This window comes from Oncorhynchus gorbuscha, linkage group LG02 (assembly GCF_021184085.1).
Source record: "Oncorhynchus gorbuscha isolate QuinsamMale2020 ecotype Even-year linkage group LG02, OgorEven_v1.0, whole genome shotgun sequence".
NCBI classification, from domain to species: Eukaryota; Metazoa; Chordata; class Actinopteri; order Salmoniformes; family Salmonidae; genus Oncorhynchus; species Oncorhynchus gorbuscha.
In genome coordinates, this window is record NC_060174.1 from 8,314,411 (window position 1) to 8,337,529 (window position 23,119).

The 23,119-nt window shown below is 46.9% G+C and overlaps 1 protein-coding gene across 2 annotated transcripts in view; it reads left to right on the top strand.

Moving 5' to 3' along the window:
• The window catches only part of LOC123996693 (calmodulin-regulated spectrin-associated protein 2-like), a 99,040-nt gene that overhangs the window by 30,678 nt on the left and 45,243 nt on the right, over positions 1-23,119 (top strand). For both annotated transcript variants that reach the window (XM_046300298.1, XM_046300307.1), the window contains exons 3-4: positions 15,000-15,164; positions 19,284-19,364. In XM_046300298.1, the coding sequence (XP_046156254.1) occupies positions 15,000-15,164; positions 19,284-19,364 (246 nt within the window). The remainder of the gene's footprint in view (positions 1-14,999; positions 15,165-19,283; positions 19,365-23,119) is intronic.

Here is a 23,119-nt window from a genome sequence, read left to right on the forward strand (position 1 = left end):
TCCTGTAACCTCTCAGTGTAGCTGTATTTACAGTCAGGCCCTATAACCTCCCAGTGTAGCTGTAGTTAGTCAGGCCCTGTAACCTCCCAGTGTAGCTGTAGTTACAGTCAGGCCCTGTAACCTCCCAGTGTAGCTGTAGTTAGTCAGGCCCTGTAACCTCCCAGTGTAGCTGTATTTACAGTCAGGCCCTGTAACCTCCCAGTGTAGCTGTAGTTAGTCAGGCCCTGTAACCTCCCAGTGTAGCTGTATTTACAGTCAGGCCCTGTAACCTCCCAGTGTAGCTGTAGTTACAGTCAGGCCCTGTAACCTCCCAGTATAGCTGTAGTTACAGTCAGGCCCTGTAACCTCCCAGTGTAGCTGTATCTACAGTCAGTCCCTGTAACCTCCCAGTGTAGCTGTATCTACAGTCAGGCCCTGTAACCTCCCAGTGTAGCTGTAGTTAGTCAGGCCCTGTAACCTCCCAGTGTAGTTACAGTCAGGCCCTGTAACCTCCCAGTGTAACTGTAGTTAGTCAGGCCCTGTAACCTCCCAGTGTAGCTGTAGTTACAGCCAGGCCCTGTAACCTCCAGTGTAACTGTAGTTACAGTCAGGCCCTGTAACCTCCCAGTGTAGCTGTAGTTACAGTCAGGCCCTGTAACCTCCCAGTGTAGCTGTAGTTAGTCAGGCCCTGTAACCTCCCAGTGTAGCTGTATTTACAGTCAGGCCCTGTAACCTTCCAGTGTAGCTGTAGTTAGTCAGGCCCTGTAACCTCCAGTGTAGCTGTATTTACAGTCAGGCCCTGTAACCTCCCAGTGTAGCTGTAGTTACAGTCAGGCCCTGTAACCTCCCAGTCTAGCTGTATTTACAGTCAGGCCCTGTAACCTCCCAGTGTAGCTGTAGTTAGTCAGGCCCTGTAACCTCCCAGTGTAGCTGTAGTTAGTCAGGCCCTGTAACCTCCCAGTGTAGCTGTATTTACAGTCAGGCCCTGTAACCTCCCAGTGTAGCTGTAGTTAGTCAGGCCCTGTAACCTCCCAGTGTAGCTGTATTTACAGTCAGGCCCTGTAACCTCCCAGTGTAGCTGTAGTTACAGTCAGGCCCTGTAACCTCCCAGTATAGCTGTAGTTACAGTCAGGCCCTGTAACCTCCCAGTGTAGCTGTATCTACAGTCAGGCCCTGTAACCTCCCAGTGTAGCTGTATCTACAGTCAGGCCCTGTAACCTCCCAGTGTAGCTGTAGTTAGTCAGGCCCTGTAACCTCCCAGTGTAGTTACAGTCAGGCCCTGTAACCTCCCAGTGTAACTGTAGTTAGTCAGGCCCTGTAACCTCCCAGTGTAGCTGTAGTTACAGCCAGGCCCTGTAACCTCCAGTGTAACTGTAGTTACAGTCAGGCCCTGTAACCTCCCAGTGTAGCTGTAGTTACAGTCAGGCCCTGTAACCTCCCAGTGTAGCTGTAGTTAGTCAGGCCCTGTAACCTCCCAGTGTAGCTGTATTTACAGTCAGGCCCTGTAACCTTCCAGTGTAGCTGTAGTTAGTCAGGCCCTGTAACCTCCAGTGTAGCTGTATTTACAGTCAGGCCCTGTAACCTCCCAGTGTAGCTGTAGTTACAGTCAGGCCCTGTAACCTCCCAGTCTAGCTGTATTTACAGTCAGGCCCTGTAACCTCCCAGTGTAGCTGTAGTTAGTCAGGCCCTGTAACCTCCCAGTGTAGCTGTAGTTAGTCAGGCCCTGTAACCTCCCAGTGTAGCTGTATTTACAGTCAGGCCCTGTAACCTCCCAGTGTAGCTGTATTTACAGTCAGGCCCTGTAACCTCCCAGTGTAGCTGTATTTACAGTCAGGCCCTGTAACCTCCCAGTGTAGCTGTATTTACAGTCAGGCCCTGTAACCTCCCAGTGTAGCTGTATTTACAGTCAGGCCCTGTAACCTCCCAGTGTAGCTGTAGTTACAGTCAGGCCCTGTAACCTCCCAGTGTAGCTGTATTTACAGTCAGGCCCTGTAACCTCCCAGTGTAGCTGTAGTTAGTCAGGCCCTGTAACTTCCCAGTGTAGCTGTAGTTAGTCAGGCCCTGTAACCTCCCAGTGTAGCTGTATTTACAGTCAGGCCCTGTAACCTCCCAGTGTAGCTGTATTTACAGTCAGGCCCTGTAACCTCCCAGTGTAGCTGTATTTACAGTCAGGCCCTGTAACCTCCCAGTGTAGTTGTATTTACAGTCAGGCCCTGTAACCTCCCAGTGTAGCTGTATTTACAGTCAGGCCCTGTAACCTCCCAGTGTAGCTGTATTTACAGTCAGGCCCTGTAACCTCCCAGTGTAGCTGTAGTTAGTCAGGCCCTGTAACCTCCCAGTGTAGCTGTATTTACAGTCAGGCCCTGTAACCTTCCAGTGTAGCTGTAGTTAGTCAGGCCCTGTAACCTCCAGTGTAGCTGTATTTACAGTCAGGCCCTGTAACCTCCCAGTGTAGTTGTATTTACAGTCAGGCCCTGTAACCTCCCAGTGTAGCTGTATTTACAGTCAGGCCCTGTAACCTCCCAGTGTAGCTGTATTTACAGTCAGGCCCTGTAACCTCCCAGTGTAGCTGTAGTTAGTCAGGCCCTGTAACCTCCCAGTGTAGCTGTATTTACAGTCAGGCCCTGTAACCTTCCAGTGTAGCTGTAGTTAGTCAGGCCCTGTAACCTCCAGTGTAGCTGTATTTACAGTCAGGCCCTGTAACCTCCCAGTGTAGCTGTAGTTACAGTCAGGCCCTGTAACTTCCCAGTGTAGCTGTAGTTACAGTCAGGCCCTGTAACCTCCCAGTGTAGCTGTAGTTAGTCAGGCCCTGTAACCTCCCAGTGTAGCTGTAGTTAGTCAGGCCCTGTAACCTCCCAGTGTAGCTGTAGTTAGTCAGGCCCTGTAACCTCCCAGTGTAGCTGTATTTACAGTCAGGCCCTGTAACCTCCCAGTGTAGTTGTATTTACAGTCAGGCCCTGTAACCTCCCAGTGTAGCTGTATTTACAGTCAGGCCCTGTAACCTCCCAGTGTAGCTGTATTTACAGTCAGGCCCTGTAACCTCCCGGTATCACTAGGGTCCTCTCTGTGGCTGTGTTGTCATTCTGTATAGTTTATGAATAATACATGCAGTCTTTGTGTGTTATCGAATCTGTGAATTATATAGACGTCTGCAAGTAATAGCATTGTGTAATCAGCTGATCTGGTAATTTAGCTGTGTTTGGCATGGACTTCTTGCTGTACTCTGGGGTATTAGGCTTAGGTCTTGCTCTTGTGTGTGTGGGTGTATTGTACTCTACAGTATATGACTGTAATTGCCTGCAGTTAAGGGGGTTTGAAGTGGTCCCTGTAGCAGAATGTGTGGTATATCTAGACCAAGTGGTTGGCACGTGGACAGTGCTCTGCATTTGGGACCCACCATTAGCAGTAGTGTGTGTGTGTGTTACTGTGTTATACGCCTCTCCTCAGCCTAGCACCAGATTTATCCTCCCTATCAATAAAAACATAATTTTCTGTTCATCGTGAAGATGTTTCATATTTCATGAGGGGAGGCATAAAAAGGGTCATTATTCCACTTAGCTCCGACACATGGATCCTTGTCACCTCTATTGCCGTGGATACCGCTCTGATTACTGTGATCATGCAGTATATGGCCATACAGGTGGTGGTAAAGGTCAACACTCCCCTTTCACAGTCTTCACATTTTGCATTTAAAAAAAGTGATTCGATAGGATAAAAAAAAATGTCAGGGTCTCCTCTAACTTGCCCGGGCTCTGCTCCTTTCAGTTTTCTTATCATCCTGACAATCTCCCCAGTCCCTGCTGGTGACAAGCATACCCATAACGTGATGCTGCCACCACAATACATTATTTTTACAACGAGGCCGTTAAGTAATGCTGCAAAACACCGCAAAGACATTACCTTTTTGGCCTAAATTAAAAACTACAGGTCATATCCAATACAACAGAGTGAAACCCTCTGTATTTTCAAGTATTGTGTTGGCAGCATCATGTTATATGGGTATGTGTAACGGATGTGAAATGGCTAGCTAGTTAGCGATGGTGCGCGCTAATAGCATTTCAATCGGTGACGTTGTTGACTGTTGTTGATGTGTGCAGAGGGTCCCTGGTTCGCACCCGGGTATGGGCGAGGGGACGGTCTAAAGTTATACTGTTGCATATGCTTGTCATCGGCAGGGACTGGGAGTTAGTTTTGTCAGGATCAGAAGAATGGGATTTATTTTTTTCCAGCGAGACACCTACACACATTTTTTGGGCCTCACCAAAGACACACATGAAAGCCTTTCCAAGAGGTGTTGAGTGTTCCTGAGTGACCTAGTCTCAGACCTGACTTAAATTTGCTTGAAAATCAGAGACGCGGTTTGAATATTCCTATCTATCAATAATTCACAACCAAATTGAATGAGCTTGAGCAAATTAATTAAAAATGAAAAGCTGAAATGTCTTGAGTCAATAAGTATTCAACCCCTTTTTGTTATGGCAAGCCTAAATAAGTTCAGGAGTAAACATTTGCTTAGCAAGTCATATAATAAGTTGCATGGACTCACTCTGTGTGCTATAATAGTGTTTAGCATGATTTTTGAATGTCCTACAGTAGAAAGTAAGAGCTTCAGATGACCCTGCCTCCTTGGTGTTCTCCTGTCTCTCACAGTGGGTCTTTTCACCCACAGTTAGTGTGTATGTGTGCTTGTGTAACAGTATAATTTTAAACCGTCCCCTCGCCCATACCCGGGCGCGAACCAGGGACCTTCTGCACACAACGACAACAGTCACCCTCGAAGCATCGTTACCCATCGCTCCACAAAAGCCTCGGCCCTTGCAGAGCAAGGGGAAGTACTACTTCAAGGTCTCAGAGCAAGTGACGTAACCGATTGAAACGCTATTTAGCGCACACCGCTAACTAAGCTAGCCGTTTCACATCCGTTACACTTGCGAGCACGATTCTGCCATGCACCCTTCGAATGCACTCAAAGGAGCCTGCCATCCCGTCACTCTATTTAAAAAGGACAAAGAGTGAGAGAGAGAGAGAGATATCTGATTCACTGGGATTGCTACAGTAGAGGTGGATGTCTTCCAAAGTGAAATGTTGGTGTTCAGTGGCTCTTTATACTCTCTTCTATGTGAAGTGCTTTACCACCTGTAAAAGTCTAGATTCTCGCAGTTAATTAGTGGGATGTTAATATTGACTTTCTCTATCAGCAGTGAAAACCTCTTCAACTCTAACGAGCCATTTCAAGCCATCCGATAGAACAGATTTTCCAGCCATTCTCTATATGTTTTAGTGTGTTCCCGTGCCAAATTCCTGCACGCATAGAGTAGATAGAATAAAACTTTATTGTCCCATCCAGGATGTACATTTTTCTTTGGCCTCACCTTCCATTAAAATAATCACATACATTCTCACATCATCGACATTTAAACCGGTCAGTCCATCATGTTACATTCACTAACAACACAGAGGACATTAATGCATTCACTCACAACGTAGAGGACATTAATGCATTCACTCACAATGTAGAGGACATTAATACATTCACTAACAATGTAGAGGACATTAATGCATTCACTAACAACGACCACTGTCCCAACTGGACTAGATAGATAAGTACATATACTGATACTTTGCATTTAGTAGTCCAACAGCACAAGGAACTAATGGATGTTCTTGGCCGTGACCATTCTGAAGCGCCGGCCAGAGGGAAGCCTCTCGAACTGAGGGTGTGGAGGGTGTAGTCGCCAATGACAGCCAGTGTCTTCTGTCTGGTTGCCTTGTGGAACGGAATGCTCAAATGTGCCTGTGGTCGACCTGTTACTTTGCTGGCTGTGTTTACTATTCGGGTCATTTTGCTTTTGCTCCTCATGCTCAGATTACCGTACCAGACTGTCATATTGAACTTTAGGATCCTCTATACCAGCTTAGATTACCAGACTGTCATATTGAACTTTAGGATCCTCTATACCAGCTTAGATTACCAGACTGTCATATTGAACTTTAGGATCCTCTATACCAGCTTAGATTACCAGACTGTCATATTGAACTTTAGGATCCTCTATACCAGCTTAGATTACCAGACTGTCATATTGAACTTTAGGATCCTCTATACCAGCTTAGATTACCAGACTGTCATATTGAACTTTAGGATCCTCTATACCAGCTTAGATTACCAGACTGTCATATTGAACTTTAGGATCCTCTATACCAGCTTAGATTACCAGACTGTCATATTGAACTTTAGGATCCTCTATACCAGCTTAGATTACCAGACTGTCATATTGAACTTTAGGATCCTCTATACCAGCTTAGATTACCAGACTGTCATATTGAACTTTAGGATCCTCTATACCAGCTTAGATTACCAGACTGTCATATTGAACTTTAGGATCCTCTATACCAGTTTAGATTACCAGACTGTCATATTGAATGTGAGGATCCTGTCCACTAGCTCAAGAGTACCAGACCAGACTGTCATATTGCATGTGAGGATCCTGTCCACTAGCTCAGATTACCGTACCAGACTGTTGTATTGAATGAGAGGATGCTCTCCAACAACTCAGATTACCAGACCAGACCAGTCTGCTAAATGACCATATTATATACACTACACACTGGGATACTGGTTCCTCTCCCTGGCACAGTGTGCTTTGAGAGCCAGCCAGTCCTTAGGGCCCTAGCTCAGTCTCCCACAAGCAGGTTACAGGTCTCCCAGTAAGGCTGAATCACATCCGGCCGTGACTGGGAGTCCAATAGGGCGGTGCACAATTGGCCCAGCGCTGTCCGGGTTTGGCCGGGGTAGGCCATCATTGTAAATAAGAATTTGTTCTTAACTGACTTGCCAATTAAATAAAGGTTAAATAAATACAATTTTAAATAAAGAGGTTACTGCTCTCCCAGTAGAGGTTACTAGCAGGTCACAGCTCTCCCAGTAGAGGTTACTAGCAGGTCACAGCTCTCCCAGTAGAGGTCACAGCTCTCCCAGTAGAGGTCACAGCTCTCCCAGTAGAGGTCACAGCTCTCCCAGTAGAGGTCACAGCTCTCCCAGTAGAGGTCACAGCTCTCCCAGTAGAGGTCACAGCTCTCCCAGTAGAGGTCACAGCTCTCCCAGTAGAGGTTACTATCAGGTCAGGCCTCTTATACACAACAAATGTTTGTTCAACCACTTAAACATTGTCATGTATCACCCAGATCACATGGCAGACTGAGACTACATATTTTCTCCTCATTTGTACTCTGTTTAAGCTGGTTTCAATGGAGGGTTGTCTGTTATGCTTTGTCTTCCCAACGGCTCTATAGGAAGGTATGCAAACATCTCTGCAGAGAAATACACATATGGGTCATGTTCATTGGGCAAACAGAAGAAACTGCACTCTACTATCTGGACTTGAACAAGTGCATGTATTTTTGCGGAACTTAATGAACACATCCCAGCAGTGATTTAGCCTGGCAGTAAAATATGGACATTGACAACGGGGAAGCATTTCTTACCACAGAGGAAATATAGATGTAATCAGTTTAAAGGATAAAGCAAAATGCACCCCCTGTGCTGCAGTGGCTAGTATTTCTCCCCTTTTTCATGGGCGTAACATAGAGCCTGCAGTTCTAGCACATAAAACGCTAATACTAGTGCTAGTGCCAAAAGGGATATTTTTAGCTCATGTCTGATTTAGCCTGAGATGAGTATACAAGAATGTCCCAGTGCATTTAGGAGGGCATCTTGTTTTAGGGTGGAGGCGGCATCTTGTTTTAGGAGGAAAAGGGCATCTTGTTTTAGGAGGAAAAGGGCATCTTGTTTTAGGAGGAAAAGGGCATCTTGTTTTAGGAGGAAAAGGGCATCTTGTTTTAGGAGGAAAAGGGCATCTTGTTTTAGGAGGAAAAGGGCATCTTGTTTTAGGAGGAAAAGGGCATCTTGTTTTAGGGGGAAAAGGGCATCTTGTTTTAGGGGGAAAAGGGCATCTTGTTTTAGGGGAAAAGGGCATCTTGTTTTAGTGGGAAAAAAAGGGCATCTTGTTTTAGTGGGAAAAGGGCATCTTGTTTTAGTGGGAAAAGGGCATCTTGTTTTAGTGTTTTAGGAAAAGGGCATCTTGTTTTAGTGGGAAAAGGGCATCTTGTTTTAGTCTTGGGAAAAGGGCATCTTGTTTTAGTGGGAAAAGGGCATCTTGTTTTAGTGGGAAAAGGGCATCTTGTTTTAGGGGGAAAAGGGCATCTTGTTTTAGGGGGAAAAGGGCATCTTGTTTTAGGGGGGGCATCTTGTTTTAAAAAAGGGCATCTTGTTTTAGGGGGAAAAGGGCATCTTTTAGTTTGTTTTAGGGGAAAAGGGCATCTTGTTTTAGGGGAAAAGGGCATCTTGTTTTAGGGGAAAAGGGCATCTTGTTTTAGGGGGAAAAGGGCATCTTGTTTTAGGGGGAAATGGCATCTTGTTTTAGGGGAAAAGGGCATCTTGTTTTAGGGGGAAAATCTTGTTTTAGGGGAAAAAGGGCATCTTGTTTTAGGGGGAAAAGGGCATCTTGTTTTAGGGGGGCAAAAAAAGGGCATCTTGTTTTAGGGGGGGCAAAAAAGGGCATCTTGTTTTGTTTTAGGGGGAAAAGGGCATCTTGTTTTAGGGGGGGCAAAAAAGGGCATCTTGTTTTAGGGGGAAAAGGTTTTAGCATCTTGTTTTTTTAGGGGGAAAAGGGCATCTTGTTTTAGGGGGAAAAGGGCATCTTGTTTTAGGGGAAAAGGGCATCTTGTTTTAGGCATCTTGTTTTAGTTTGTTTTAGGGGGGCAAAAAAAGGGCATCTTGTTTTAGGGGGAAAAGGGCATCTTGTTTTAGGGGGAAAAGGGCATCTTGTTTTAGGGGGAAAAGGGCATCTTGTTTTAGGGGGAAAAGGGCATCTTGTTTTAGGGGGAAAAGGGCATCTTGTTTTAGGGGAAAAGGGCATCTTGTTTTAGGGGAAAAGGGCATCTTGTTTTAGGGGGAAAAGGGCATCTTGTTTTAAAGGGGTTTTAGAAAAGGGCATCTTGTTTTAGGGGGAAAAGGGCATCTTGTTTTAGGGGAAAAGGGCATCTTGTTTTAGGGGAAAAGGGCATCTTGTTTTAGGGGAAAAGGGCATCTTGTTTTAGGGGGAAAAGGGCATCTTGTTTTAGGAAAAGGGCATCTTGTTTTAGGGGAAAAGGGCATCTTGTTTTAGGGGGAAAAGGGCATCTTGTTTTAGGGGAAAAGGGCATCTTGTTTTAGGGGGAAAAGGAAAAGCATCTTGTTTTAGGGGGAAAAATCTTGTTTTAGGGCATCTTGTTTTAGGGGAAAAGGGCATCTTGTTTTAGGGGGAAAAGGGCATCTTGTTTTAGGGGAAAAGGGCATCTTGTTTTAGGGGAAAAGGGCATCTTGTTTTAGGGGAAAAGGGCATCTTGTTTTAGGGGAAAAGGGCATCTTGTTTTAGAATGAAAAGGGCATCTTGTTTTAGAATGAAAAGGGCATCTTGTTTTAGTTTTAGGGGAAAAGGGCATCTTGTTTTAGGGGAAAAGGGCATCTTGTTTTAGGGGAAAAGGGCATCTTGTTTTAGGGGAAAAGGGCATCTTGTTTTAGGGGGGGCAAAAGGGCATCTTGTTTTAGGGGAAAAGGGCATCTTGTTTTTGTTTTAGGGGGAAAAGTTTTAGCATCTTGTTTTAGGAGGAAAAGGGCATCTTGTTTTAGGAGTAAAAGGGCATCTTGTTTTAGGAGTTTTAGAAAAGGGCATCTTGTTTTAGAATGTTTTAAAAGGGCATCTTGTTTTAGAATGAAAAGGGCATCTTGTTTTAGAGGGAAAAGGGCATCTTGTTTTAGTCTTGTTTTAGGGGGAAAAGGGCATCTTGTTTTAGTCTTGTTTTAGGGGGAAAAAGGGCATCTTGTTTTAGTGGGAAAAGGGCATCTTGTTTTAGGGGAAAAGGGCATCTTGTTTTAGGGGGAAAAGGGCATCTTGTTTTAGGGGGGCAAAGGGCATCTTGTTTTAGGGGAAAAGGGCATCTTGTTTTAGGGGAAAAGGGCATCTTGTTTTAGGGGGAAAAGGGCATCTTGTTTTAGGGGAAAAGGGCATCTTGTTTTAGGGGGAAAAGGGCATCTTGTTTTAGGGGAAAAGGGCAAAAAAGGGCATCTTGTTTTAGGGGGAAAAGGGCATCTTGTTTTAGGGGAAAAGGGCATCTTGTTTTAGGGGGAAAAGGGCATCTTGTTTTAGGGGGAAAAGGGCATCTTGTTTTCTTGTTTTAGGGGGAAAAGGGCATCTTGTTTTAGGGGGAAAAGGGCATCTTGTTTTAGGAGGAAAAGGGCATCTTGTTTTAGGAGGAAAAGGGCATCTTGTTTTAGGAGGAAAAGGGCATCTTGTTTTAGGGGGAAAAGGGCATCTTGTTTTAGAGGGAAAAGGGCATCTTGTTTTAGGAGGAAAAGGGCATCTGCCTGTTCAGGGGCAGAACGACAGATTTGTACCTTGTCAGCTCGGGGGTTTGAACTTGCAACCTTCCTGTTACTAGTCCAACTCTCTAGTCTCTGTATTTAAAAAATATATTTAAAAAATTTAAAAACATATTTATTTTATATATTTTTTATTTAAACTTACACAGACTACAAACAGACAGACCCACACAAACATCAACGACATCACACCTGTCTTGACTAAAGGTCGACCTCTAGTCCTGACCCACATGCTCACACTGTATCCATCTCCAATGCCTGCAAGACTATGCCACATGGCCACATAATAATGCATTTGATTCTTCTATCATCCCAGCAATGGAGGATCACTTGATTTCCAGTTAAGTAAAACAAAAACAAAAAACAAAAAAATGGATTAATGAGAAAAGTATGGTAAATTTACATCGTAAAATTTCTGACACTCCGCCTATAACTTTGGGACTTTTATACCACTCCCAGAAGGCAGGAATTATCCAATCATTGTTAATTGTATACTTAAGACATGGCTCTGCCATTATGCTGTAGAATGTATTAATTTGGACTCTTGTGTAATACATTCTATTCATTTGTTTATACTGGATTAATCATACATGTTTGTTAACTGTAATTGTGTTTTATGTTCCAACACTCCCTCCATTTTGTGCCAGTATCAGTTTTTAAGTCTTGGTTCCAATAGTTCATATTTTTTGTATAGGCTCAGTTTGATAGATAATTCTTTCTGAGGGATTGTGAGTTGGACAGGTTCTCTGCAAGGTTTTGTATATTTTACCTATTAAAGGAACATCCTTTTCTTTTTCTGTCTCAAATAGGATTCTCTCAACATTGCTTAAAAGATTAAGTAACCTAGTAAGCCAGTGACTCAGCCACTGTAATAGGGTTAAGAGGCAGCGAATCCCAGTGGAAACCGGGGAACCGGCCAGGCAGAGACAGCAAGGGTGGTTCGTTGCTCCAGAGCCTTTCTGTTCACCTTCACACTCCTGGGCCAGACTACACTCAATCATATGACCCACTGAAGAGATGAGTCTTCAGTAAAAACTTAAAGGTTGAGACCGAGTTTGCGTCTCTCACATGGGTAGGCAGACCATTCCATAAAAACTGAGCTCTATAGGAGAAATCCCTGCCTCCAGCTGTTTGCTTAGAAATTCTAGGGACAATTAGGAGGCCTGCGTCTTGTGACCGTAGAGTACGTGTAGGTATGTACGGCAGGACCAAATCGTAAAGATAGGTAGGAGCAAGCCCATGTAATGCTTTGTAGGTTAGCAGTAAAACCTTGAAATCAGCCCTTGACTTAACATCACCCCGAGAATAGCATCCCTACAGTGAAGCATGGTGGTGGCAGCATCATGCTGTGGGATGTTTTTCGTCGGCAGGGACTGGGTAACTGGTCAGAATTGAAGGAATGATGGATGGTTTTAAATACAGGGAGATTCTTGAAGGAAACCTGTTTCAGTCTTCCAGAGATTTGAGACTGGGACGGAGGTTCACCGTCCAGCAGGACAATGACCCTGAGCATAATGCTAAAGCAACACTCGAGTGGTTTAAGGGAAACATTTAAATGTCTTGGGATGGCCTAGTCAAATCCCAGATCTCAATCCAATTGAGAATCTGTGGTATGACTTAAAGATTGCTATACACCAGCAGAACCCATCTAACTTAAAGGAGCTGGAACAGTTTTGCCTTTGAAGAACAGGCATTTATCCCAGTGGCTAGATGTGCCAAGCTTATAGAGACAATTGCTGCGAAAGGTGTCTCAACAAGGTAAAGACTTTGGGGGGGGTGAATAGTTGTACACGCTCAAGTTTGCAGTTTTTTTTGTCCAACTTTTCTTGTTTGTTTCACAATAAGAAAAATATTTTTCATCTTCAAAGTGGTAGGCATGTTATGTAAATCAAATGATACAAACCCCCCAAATATATATTCTAATTCCAGGTTGTAAGGCAACAAAATAGGAAAAATGTCAAGGGGGGGTGAATACTTTTACATTTACATTTACATTTAAGTCATTTAGCAGACGCTCTTATCCAGAGCGACTTACAAATTGGTGCATTCACCTTATGACATCCAGTGGAACAGTCACTTTACAATAGTGCATCTAAATCTTAAGGGGGGGGTGAGAGGGATTACTTATCCTATCCTAGGTATTCCTTAAAGAGGTGGGGTTTCAGGTGTCTCCGGAAGGTGGTGATTGACTCCGCTGTCCTGGCGTCGTGAGGGAGTTTGTTCCACCATTGGGGGGCCAGAGCAGCGAACAGTTTTGACTGGGCTGAGCGGGAGCTGTACTTCCTCAGTGGTAGGGAGGCGAGCAGGCCAGAGGTGGATGAACGCAGTGCCCTTGTTTGGGTGTGGGGCCTGATCAGAGCCTGGAGGTACTGAGGTGCCGTTCCCCTCACAGCTCCGTAGGCAAGCACCATGGTCTTGTAGCGGATGCGAGCTTCAACTGGAAGCCAGTGGAGAGAACGGAGGAGCGGGGTGACGTGAGAGAACTTGGGAAGGTTGAACACCAGACGGGCTGCGGCGTTCTGGATGAGTTGAAGGGGTTTAATGGCACAGGCAGGGAGCCCAGCCAACAGCGAGTTCCAGTAATCCAGACGGGAGATGACAAGTGCCTGGATTAGGACCTGCGCCGCTTCCTGTGTGAGGCAGGGTCGTACTCTGCGGATGTTGTAGAGCATGAACCTACAGGAACGGGCCACCGCCTTGATGTTGGTTGAGAACGACAGGGTGTTGTCCAGGATCACGCCAAGGTTCTTAGCGCTCTGGGAGGAGGACACAATGGAGTTGTCAACCGTGATGGCGAGATCATGGAACGGGCAGTCCTTCCCCGGGAGGAAGAGCAGCTCCGTCTTGCCGAGGTTCAGCTTGAGGTGGTGATCCGTCATCCACACTGATATGTCTGCCAGACATGCAGAGATGCGATTCGCCACCTGGTCATCAGAAGGGGGAAAGGAGAAGATTAGTTGTGTGTCGTCTGCATAGCAATGATAGGAGAGACCATGTGAGGTTATGACAGAGCCAAGTGACTTGGTGTATAGCGAGAATAGGAGAGGGCCTAGAACAGAGCCCTGGGGGACACCAGTGGTGAGAGTGCGTGGTGAGGAGACAGGTTCTCGCCACGCCACCTGGTAGGAGCGACCTGTCAGGTAGGACGCAATCCAAGCGTGGGCCGCGCCGGAGATGCCCAACTCGGAGAGGGTGGAGAGGAGGATCTGATGGTTCACAGTATCGAAGGCAGCCGATAGATCTAGAAGGATGAGAGCAGAGGAGAGAGAGTTAGCTTTAGCAGTGCGGAGCGCCTCCGTGATACAGAGGAGAGCAGTCTCAGTTGAATGACTAGTCTTGAAACCTGACTGATTTGGATCAAGAAGGTCATTCAGAGAGAGATAGCGGGAGAGCTGGCCAAGGACGGCACGTTCAAGAGTTTTGGAGAGAAAAGAAAGAAGGGATACTGGTCTGTAATTGTTGACATCGGAGGGATCGAGTGTAGGTTTTTTCAGAAGGGGTGCAACTCTCGCTCTCTTGAAGAAGGAAGGGACGTAGCCAGCGGTCAGGGATGAGTTGATGAGCGAGGTGAGGTAAGGGAGAAGGTCTCCGGAAATGGTCTGGAGAAGAGAGGAGGGGATAGGGTCAAGCGGGCATTGTACATTGTATTACTGTACTAGAGATGCATGATATTACTGTACTACTGTGGTTGAGACAGACACACTCAACTCCTGACCCAGGCTGCAGGCTTGGTGTAGGCTTCTCTCTCCATCTCTCTCTCTCCCTTCAGGGTGTGAGAACACAAAGTGAATTGGGTCGCTGAATGAGGGATGGACCCAAGTGTTTTCAGGCCAACAGCCACTGGGGAACGGCCAACTGAGAACTGCTAGACTCTATGTGGAGGAGGGGTAGCTAGGACTCCATGGTTCAATTCCATTCCCATAACTTGCTCCCTTACCTCGTTTTGTAGATTGGATAGATCTTGATGGGTCTAATCAAGGTTGCAATAGCTCCACCCACCCTTCTGATAGGCCAGGTTTAGCTTCCACCATATTCCATACTCTTCTAGGGCTTTTCCAATATAGTGTTTAACATGGGTGCTTGGGGTTTATGTACACGGGTGCTTGGGGCTTATTTACACGGGTGCTTGGGGTTTATGTACACGGGTGCTTGGGGTTTATGTACACGGGTGCTTGGGGTTTATGTACATCGGTGCTTGGGGTTTATGTACATCGGTGCTTGGGGTTTATGTACATCGGTGCTTGGGGCTTATTTACACGGGTGCCTGGGGCTTATTTACACGGGTGCCTGGGGTTTATGTACACGGGTGCCTGGGGTTTATGTACATCGGTGCTTGGGGTTTATGTACACGGGTGCTTGGGGTTTATGTACATCTGTGCTTGGGGTTTATGTACATCGGTGCTTGGGGTTTACACTGGTGTTTTTGTGCCCGGCCCAAAAAACGTATAGGTTCGTGGTACCAGTTAACAAGTGTATAGGGAGCAAGGCAGCTACCGGAGTAACCCGATTTAGAACGTGTACCCATGATGAATTCCCTACTAACATCACAGACCTAAATCCTCTTCAGATCCACAATTACCTCGTTTCCTGTTTCCCCTGTCAGAGTGCCCACCTGGCGATGATGGACACGCTGATGATGGCATACACGGTGGAGACGGTGAGCGCGGAGAAGGTGGTGGCGTGCATCCTTCGGTACTCCTCCCACCACGATGAAGATGCAGACACACCGTACGACACCGAGGACGCCGTGACCAGCTGGATCAACAAGGTATTTACCTGCACGGCATTCTAACACACACCCACACACACGAATAGGACCACCTACAGTCTAGACCAGCTGGGCATCATACATGTGTTCCCTTTTCACACTACTGAGCTGAGCTGTACTGCACAGGATCTTGATACTTTGCTTCTGTCCGGCTCTTTCCCCGTCTGCAGGACAAGCCACACTCTTTTCCTCTCTGCAGGACAAGCCACACTCCTTTCCTCTCTGCAGGACAAGCCACACTCTTTTCCTCTCTGCAGGACAAGCCACACTCCTTTCCTCTCTGCAGGACAAGCCACACTCTTTTCCTCTCTGCAGGACAAGCCACACTCTTTTCCTCTCTGCAGGACAAGCCACACTCTTTTCCTCTCTGCAGGACAAGCCACACTCTTTTCCTCTCTGCAGGACAAGCCACACTCTTTCCCCCTCTGCAGGACAAGCCAAAATCTGTGCAATGTCTACTGAGAAGGGCTCAACTTTTTTTAAATTCCAATGTATTGTTTAACAATTTACACTTGGCATTTTAAATATATCCCCCCCCCACGCCCTGTATGAATAAATGAAATGAATCAAAGGGTTGGGGCCAAGGGAAAAGACTAGGGGGTGATTTGGGACCGACTGTGCATGTTGTTCTGTGTGGGGGCGGTCTTGCCCTGGGCTTGTCTCTGTGACAGTGGAGGGGGAGTGTTAGGGTGCGTCCCACAGGGCCCTGGTCAAATATAGTGCTCTATATAGGGGACAGGGAGATGCTGCCTTAGTGTGAGTGAGATGCTGCCTTAGTGTGAGTGAGATGCTTCCTTAGTGTGAGTGAGATGCTGCCTTAGTGTGAGTGAGATGCTGCCTTAGTGTGAGTGAGATGCTGCCTTAGTGTGAGTCAGATGCTGCCTTAGTGCGAGTGAGGGCTGACCAAATTTTTTTGGTTCATTCAGGATTCTAGCAGCCGTATTTAGCACTAACTGATGTTATTTAGTGCTTTGTCCAGGTAGCCGGAAAGTAGAGCATTGCAGTAGTCTAACCTAGAAGTGACAAAAGCATGAATACATTTTTCTGCATCATTGTTTGGACAGAAAGTTTCAGATTTTTTTTTTGCAATGTTACGTAGATGGAAAAAAGTTGTCCATGAAACAGTCTTGATATGTTCGTCAAAAGAGAGATCAGGGTCCAGAGTTACGCCGAGGTCCTTCAGTTTTATTTTATATATAGACTGTACATCCATCAAGATTAATTGTCAAATTCAACAGAAGATCCCTTTGTTTCTTGGGACCTAGAATTAGCATGTCTCTTTTGTTCCGAGTTTAAAAGTATAACGTTTGCCGCCATCCACTTCCTTATGTCTGAAACATAAGCTTCTAGGGAGGGCAATTTGGGGGCTTCACCATGTTTCATCGAAATATACAGCTATGTATCATCTGCATAGCAGTGAAAGTTAACATTATTTTTCCGAATGACATCAGCAAGAGCTAAAATGTATAGTGAAAACAAAAGTGGTCCTAAAAGGGAGCCTTGAGGAACACCGAAATGTACAGTTGATTTGTCAGAGGACAAACCCTCCAGAGACAAACTGATATCTTTCTGACAGATGAGATCTAAACCAGGCCAGAACTTTTCCGTGTAGACCAATTTGGGTTTCCAATCTCTCCAAATGAATGTGGTGATCGATGGTACTGGACTGTACTGGGCCTTACATTCCTCTGTACTGGGCCTTACATTCCTCTGTACTGGACCTTACCTTCCTCTGTACTGGGCCTTACATTCCTCTGTACTGGACTATACTGGGCCTTACATTCCTCTGTACTGGACTATACTGGGCCTTACATTCTTCTGTACTGGACTATACTGGGCCTTACCTTCCTCTGTACTGGGCCTTACATTCCTCTGTACTGGACTGTACTGGGCCTTACATTCCTCTGTACTGGACTGTACTGGGCCTTACATTCCTCTACTGGACTGTACTGGGCCTTACATTCCTCTACTGGACTGTACTGGGCCTTACATTCCTCTGTACTGGGCCTTACATTCCTCTGTCCTGGACCTTACATTCCTCTGTACTGGGCCTTACATTCCTCTGTACTGGGCCTTACATTCCTCTGTACTGGGCCTTACATTCCTCTGTACTGGGCCTTACATTCCTCTGTACTGGGCCTTACATTCCTCTGTCCTGGGCCTTACATTCCTCTGTCCTGGGCCTTACATTCCTCTGTACTGGGCCTTACATTCCTCTGTCCTGGGCCTTACATTCCTCTGTACTGGGCCTTACATTCCTCTGTACTGGGCCTTACATTCCTCTGTACTGGACCTTACATTCCTCTGTACTGGACCTTACATTCCTCTGTACTGGGCCTTACATTCCTCTGTACTGGGCCTTACATTCCTCTGTACTGGGCCTTACATTCCTCTGTCCTGGGCCTTACATTCCTCTGTACTGGGCCTTACATTCCTCTGTACTGGGCCTTACATTCCTCTGTACTGGGCCTTACATTCCTCTGTACTGGACTGTACTGGGCCTTACATTCCTCTGTACTGGGCCTTACGTTCCTCTGCTGGGAACACTGGGTGGCGTCCAGCTCTGGCCTGCTGGAGACCCAAACACTAAAACACACAGTCTTCGATACTATCTTACCTATTTACACACACACCACTCCACACCTGTACACAGACATTTTTCATTTATTTTTATTTTACCTTTATTTAACCAGGTGTGTGTAATAAATATATATATATGTGTATGTATGTATGTATATATATATATATATAACATTTATTTAACCAGGTAGGCCAGTTGAGAACAAAGTTCTCATTTACAACTGTGACCTGGCCAAGATAAAGCAAAGCAGTGTGACACAAACAACACCACCGAGTTACACATGGAATAACCAAACATATAGTAGAAAAAGTATATATAAAGTGTGTGCAAATGAGGTAAGATAAGGGAGGTAAGGCAATAAATAGGCCATACTGGTGAAATAATTACAATTTTGCAATAAACACTGGAGTGATAGATGTGCAGAAGATGAATGTGCAAGTAGAGATACTGGGGTGCAAAGGAGTAAAATAAATAAATAACAGTATGGGGATGAGGTAGTTGGATGGGCTATTTACAGATGGGCTATGTACAGGTGCAGTGATCTGTGAGCTGCTCTGACAGCTGGTGCTTGAAGTTAGTGAGGGAGATATGAGTTTCCAGCTTCAGTGATTTTTGCAATTCATTCCAGTCATTGGCAGCAGAGAACTGTAAGGAAAGGCGGCCAAAGGAGGAATTGGCTTTGGGGTGACCAGTGAAATATACCTGCTGGAGCGTGTGATACGGGTGGGTGCTGCTATGGTGACCAGTGAGCTGAGATAAGGTGGAGCTTTTCCTAGCAGAGACTTATAGATGACCTGGAGCCAGCGGGTTTGGCGATGAATATGATGCAAACGCCAGCCAACGAGAGCATAGAGGACACAGTGGTGGGTAGTATTTGGTGCTTTGGTGACAAAACATTTGGCACTGTGATAGACTGCATCCAATTTGCTGAGTAGAGTATTGGAGGCTATTTTGTAAATGAAGTCGAGGATCAGTAGGATGGTCAGTTTTACGAGGGTCTGTTTGGCAGCATGAGTGAAGGATGCTTTGTTGCGAAATAGGAAGCCGATTCTAGATTTAATTTTGGATAATCATATAGACACATGACACAACACACACACACACACAATAACTGGTGTGGTCATGAAATCTTTCGGGGAAAGCATGTGCACACTGCAGACATTGATAACCTTTGAACTCCAATAATGTATCTTTCAACTACAGGGATATTTTTATTCATTTTATTTGATTTCACCTTTATTTAACTAGACAAGTCAAATTGCTGGAAGGTTTGTAAAGCTTTTGAAGGGACTTTTGTAAACCTTTCTTATATCATAGTTGTGACATTCTTACATGACAGTAAGAAAATAATAACGGTTAAATACCATATTAGCAGAACTAAGAGAAACATATTTCAGTTGGCAATGTATTGTGGTAAAACAAGATTCTCTACAGTCAAAGGTCATGGAAGTGCAATTAACAAGCAATGCAATTAACATGCAATTAACAAGATAACATGCAATTAACAAGATAATTCACTCTCTCCCTCTTTGAATCAGGTAAATGAGTATTTGAAGGATATCATTGGTCAGGAGCGGAGGAGAGAAAGGAAGAGAGCTGAGCTTGTTGGCAGGCCAGGGGTGAGTGTCTCCTCCTCTTCTTCTTCTTTCCTACCCACTCCACTCCATCCTTTTTATTCTGGTTTTAGGAGCATATTATACATTTCAATGACCTGGTCTAACAGTTAGATATGCAAATTCAATGTATGCATTTAATCATAGATTTGTTTTGTTTTTTTGCAATACAGATTCAAAACAGTTTGAATTGGAATTCAATTTTTGAATACAAATGGAACATTATTATATTTGAATTCAATCTCTGCTGTCACTAATATCATTCCATATTTAAGCCTCAATATTAATATTTGATGTTATAGCAGCACCAGGCAAGCTCATTGTCAACAGGAACAGCATGATATGTCTATGCAATGCCCTTACTCAGCCTGGTCCCAGATCTGTTTGTGGTGTCCTGCCAACTCCTCTGTTTATTGTCACGCCCCATTGGCACAAACTGATCTGGGACCAGGCTACTTTCTCTCCTGTACTTTCTTCACAACCCACACAGTGAAAAATGTTACGTCAAGTCCTTTCAATGATACTTACAAGACCAGTCATTTAGTCTGGCGGACACACACACACAGGTCAAACAAGAAAGCAGACTACCTATCTAGGAGTTGTTGTGTCTAGCTAGCGTGTTTCATAAAACATGCTACGTGAGGCTTCTCTGATGCCCTACGACAGGTTGTTGTGCCAGCTGAATCATGCTCTTTGGCTGAGAGCCATCATGTCATCAGGCAGGCTGGTTCAGTTTTATGGTTGGCTGAGCAGCAGGGTTGACATGGTAACATGGCCTCTGACACTGCACAACTGGCAAGTGAGAGAGAGAGAGAGATGATGTCATCTTCTTTCCCTCCTCTCCCCTCATCTCCTTCCCTTCTTTCCCTTGTTTCCTCAACTGATTTCCCTCTTTGTTTTCACTCCCCTTCCTCTCCTCGCCCCCCCCATCCCATCCAACGTTTCTCCTCTCTTCTCTGCGTGCCCATCTAGAATTTTTTTTATCAGCCTGTCCTGGTCGTAACCCCTGTCATGGCAGGGTCTGCCAGTGGCTGGGTCTGCCAGTGGCTGGGTCTGCCAGACTGTTCCCTCCTCTGCGTCACAACCCCTTTAGGGAACATGTTCTATGGAGAGAGAGTCATTACATCTCTAAAGGAGTCTTGAGAAAACTCTTGGATAGAGTTCTCGGAGGAAATGTCTGTGGCTGGCTGGCTGGCTGGCTGGCTGGCTGGCTGGCTGGCTGTGATCTAGTTCTCTGGAGGAAATGTCTGTGGCTGGCTGGCTGGCTGGCTGGCTGTGTGGCTGGCTGGCTGGCTGGCTGGCTGGCTGGCTGGCTGGCTGGCTGGCTGGCTGGCTGGCTGGCTGGCTGGCTGGCTGTGTGATATAGTTCTCTGGAGGAAATGTCTGTGGCTGGCTGGCTGTGTGGCTGGCTGGCTGTGGGCTGGCTGGCTGGCTGGCTGGCTGGCTGTGTGATATAGTTCTCTGGAGGAAATGTCTGTGGCTGGCTGACTGACTGGCTGGCTGCCTGGCTGATTGGCTGTGTGATATAGTTCACTGGAGGAAATGTCTGTGGCTGGCTGCCTGGCTGGCTGGCTGTGTGGCTGGCTGGCTGCCTGGCTGGCTGCCTGGCTGGCTGGCTGTGTGATATAGTTCACTGGAGGAAATGTCTGTGGCTGGCTTGCCTGGCTGGCTGGCTGCCTGGCTGGCTGGCTGGCTGGCTGGCTGACTGGCTGGCTGGCTGGCTGGCTGCCTGGCTGGCTGGCTGGCTGGCTGGCTGTGTGGCTGGCTGGCTGCCTGGCTGGCTGGCTGTGTGGCTGGCTGGCTGGCTGGCTGGCTGTGATATAGTTCACTGGAGGAAATGGCTGCCTGGCTGGCTGGCTGGCTGGCTGTGTGGCTGGCTGGCTGGCTGCCTGGCTGGCTGCCTGGCTGGCTGGCTGGCTGTGTGATATAGTTCACTGGAGGAAATGTCTGTGGCTGGCTGGCTGGCTGCCTGGCTGGCTGGCTGTGTGGCTGGCTGTGTGGCTGGCTGTGTGGCTGGCTGGCTGGCTGGCTGTGTGGCTGGCTGGCTGGCTGGCTGGCTGGCTGGCTGGCTGGCTGGCTGGCTGTGTGATATAGTTCACTGGAGGAAATGTCTGTGGCTGGCTGGCTGGCTGCCTGGCTGGCTGGCTGGCTGGCTGGCTGGCTGGCTGGCTGGCTGGCTGTGTGACTGGCTGTGTGATATAGTTCACTGGAGGAAATGTCTGGCTGGCTGGCTGGCTGGCTGGCTGGCTGGCTGTGTGACTGGCTGTGTGATATAGTTCACTGGAGGAAATGGCTGGCTGGCTGGCTGGCTGGCTGGCTGGCTGGCTGGCTGGCTGGCTGGCTGTGTGCCTGGCTGGCTGGCTGGCTGTGTGACTGGCTGTGTGATATAGTTCACTGGAGGAAATGTCTGTGGCTGGCTGGCTGGCTGCCTGGCTGGCTGGCTGTGTGATATAGTTCACTGGAGGAAATGTCTGTGGCTGGCTGGCTGCCTGGCTGGCTGGCTGGCTGGCTGGCTGCCTGGCTGGCTGGCGGTGTGGCTGGCTGGCTGGCTGTGTGATATAGTTCTCTGGAGGAAATGTCTGGCTGGCTGCCTGGCTGGCTGGCTGTGTGGCTGGCTTGACTGGCTGCCTGGCTGTGTGGCTGGCTGGCTGTGTGATATAGTTCACTGGAGGAAATGTCTGTGGCTGGCTGGCTGCCTGGCTGGCTGGCTGGCTGGCTGTGTGGCTGGCTGGCTGGCTGTGTGACTGGCTGTGTGGCTGGCTGTGTGATATAGTTCTCTGGAGGAAATGTCACTGATGTCCCACCAGAATGTGCCTGCAGAGACCTGGCATGAAGTGGCTGGCTGGCTGGCTGTGTGTGTGTGTGTGTGTGTGTGTGTGTGTGTGTGTGTGTGTGTGTGTGTGTGTGTGTGTGTGTGTGTGTGTGTGTGTGTGTGTGTGTGTGTGTGAGTGTGTGTGTGTTCCCCACTACACCCTGTCTAGAGACGAAGATAGCGGCTGTTTGATGTTGATGTGAGCTGTCAGTGTACAGAGGCAGTCTCCTGCTCACTCGCATGCCTGAACTGAACTGTCCCAGAGCTGGACACCCATTGACCCCCCAGAACAGAGCTGTCCTTGGGCTGAACACCCATTGGCCCCAGAACAGAACTGTCCCTGGGCTGAACACCCATTGGCCCCAGAACAGAGCTGTCCCTGGGCTGGATACCCATTGGCCCCATTGGCTATTTTGCACACCAATATTTCTACTTGCACATCATCATCTGCACATCCCATGTTCATTTGCTAAATTGTAATTACTTTGCTACTATGGCCTATTTATTGCCTTACCACCTCATGCCATTTGCACACACTGTATATAGACTTTCTTTTTTCCATTGTGTTATTGATGGTACACTTGTTTATTCCATGTGTAACTCTGTGTTGTTGTTTGTGTCGCACTGCTTTGCTTTATCTTGGCCAGGTCGCAGTTGTAAATGAGAACTTGTTCTCAACTAGCCTACCTGGTTAAATAAAGGTGAAATAAATAAAAACTGCTTGGCTCCAGCCACTGCTTGGCTCCTGCCACTGCTTGGCTCCTGCCACTGCTAGGCTCCTGCCACTGCTAGGCTCCTGCCACTGCTAGACTCCAGCCACTGCTAGACTCCTGCCACTGCTAGGCTCCTGCCACTGCTAGACTCCAGCCACTGCTAGACTCCAGCCACTGCTAGACTCCAGCCACTGCTAGACTCCAGCCACTGCAGACTCCAGCCACTGCTAGACTCC